At 43.2% G+C, this 1,768-nt stretch overlaps 1 protein-coding gene across 2 annotated transcripts; it reads right to left on the reverse strand.

Moving 5' to 3' along the window:
- Positions 1 to 57: 57 nt before the first annotated feature.
- Rpn10 (regulatory particle non-ATPase 10) lies at positions 58 to 1,752 on the reverse strand. 2 transcript variants are annotated; one of them, XM_069056973.1, is made up of 6 exons: positions 1,587 to 1,752; positions 1,331 to 1,471; positions 1,171 to 1,282; positions 907 to 1,113; positions 416 to 851; positions 58 to 362 (listed from the first exon to the last, which is right to left on the reverse strand). In XM_069056973.1, the coding sequence occupies exons 1-6, from the start codon at positions 1,610 to 1,612 to the stop codon at positions 154 to 156; spliced, it is 1,131 nt and encodes a 376-aa protein (XP_068913074.1). In that variant the 5' UTR covers positions 1,613 to 1,752; the 3' UTR covers positions 58 to 153. The 2 variants fall into 2 exon arrangements, with proteins under 2 accessions (XP_068913074.1, XP_068913073.1); XM_069056972.1 differs by having other exon boundaries at positions 901 to 1,113.
- Positions 1,753 to 1,768: the final 16 nt, after the last annotated feature.

Below are 1,768 nucleotides of genomic sequence, written 5' to 3' on the forward strand. Positions count from 1 at the left end.
GCGGGATTCGTGGACAGGTGAAGATCGCTGAAGGACACCTTCCACAAAAACACAAACTGGTTATTGATAATTTAATTGAACTGACAGACCACACTACTAGTTCAAAATAAATGTAAAAAATGCATCTAACTTATAAATCCTTAAATACTTAGCTTATTTCTTCTGTTTGTCATCCTTCTCTTCTTTTTTCTTGTCCTTCAGACTACCCACAGCTTGACGTATGGCTTCCGATTGTGGGTCTACACCTGGTAAATTTTCTAAAACACTCTGTAGAAAAGCTGGATCATTCATAACTTCCGAATAGTCTTCATCTCCTTCCACTTCCATTGGTTCATCTTTCTTGGCAGAACTCGACGATTCCTCTGCACAAAACTCGATTAGAAAAAAAAAAACCTACAAAACACTTTTTACTCACGCGCATCCTGCATCGACATCTGCATAGCAAAAGCGATTTGTTCATCTTCAGTCATATTCGCGAAATCTACAGCTGCTGGTACGCCTGCAGGAGCAGCCTCCGCGTCTTCTTCCATAGACATCGCTAGAGCCCTTTCCAACATCGCCTCTTCGCTCGGTTCTTCTTTAATTGGTGAAGCTTTGACGGTATCAGCAGATGATGCTTCTTTGGCTCTGCGCGCTTCATCCTCCTGTCTCTGTCTCTGTTCCTCCATAGATACGCGCAACGCCAGCGCCAATTCAGGATCCTCATTTGGATCGACTCCAAATTCGAATCCTGACGCTCCCAAACCGGCCCCTCCGGTTCCATCCTCTCCTTGGATGATTGGTGACGAGATCAAAGCGTCGGATAGATGAGGACCCGGCGGTACGGTCACAAGATGGCTACTGCTGCCATCCTAGAGAAAAAAAATTAGAACTGTCAAAACATAACCTAGACCCTCTCACTCTCACTTTTCCGTTCAAAGTGTTGATGAACGTGGTCAGGACGTCGCTGTTGATGTAATCCTCTCCAAAACTGACGATGTCGACGTTGACTTTCTCCTTTTTCAGCTTCTTGGCCAGTTTTACTAATTCCTTCTCCTCTGATGCTACAGGGCTGCCAACAAAAGCAACAATGCGCATTTTGTGATTCTTGCCTTGGCGATGTTTAAGAGCTAACTACAATTATTGAATCAGTGAAATACAGAGAATGATAGTTTGGAGACTGGTGTTTACATGAGCTATGCGTATTCCAGTGTGTAAGTTGATGTCACCGTTGGGTTGGACTTGGTGCAGCTTCGATAAAATTCGTCCCACGTCGCTCGTCAGGGTCGCCAAAACTTCGACGCTAAAAGAAACGAGTAGAATTGATTGGATTGGAGTGGTTGGGGCTTACTTTGCTAGAGTTAACAATCCGACGTTATTTTCTGGATTTGACCTGGTTTTAGAGTGGCAAACCAGGTTCACTGCGTCTTGCTGAGCTTGTAAGCGAGTCGGAAGGAAGTCCCCATTTCTCATATAGTCGCTGTTGTCGACGCTGGACAAAAAGAACAAAGATATTGCAAAGTCATTGACATAATTTTAGGTTAGAAGAACACATCAGCCGACAATATCAGGTTTTCTCGATGCTGGAGGATATTTTATTAACTCACCATATCATCGTACTTTCCAGAACCATTGTTAGGAGTATCTACGGCTTTAAATCGAGAAAATAGAACACTTTCGGACCAAAACACCGTTTCAAAATTTTGACTTTTGACGTATTGGATGCAAGGTTGCCAACTTCTTGCAATCGCACACGAAGATCAACACCAGAGTTAAGATAATATTTTAA

The sequence above is a fragment of the Tenebrio molitor genome, chromosome 8 (genome assembly GCF_963966145.1).
Source record: "Tenebrio molitor chromosome 8, icTenMoli1.1, whole genome shotgun sequence".
NCBI lineage: Eukaryota > Metazoa > Arthropoda > Insecta > Coleoptera > Tenebrionidae > Tenebrio > Tenebrio molitor.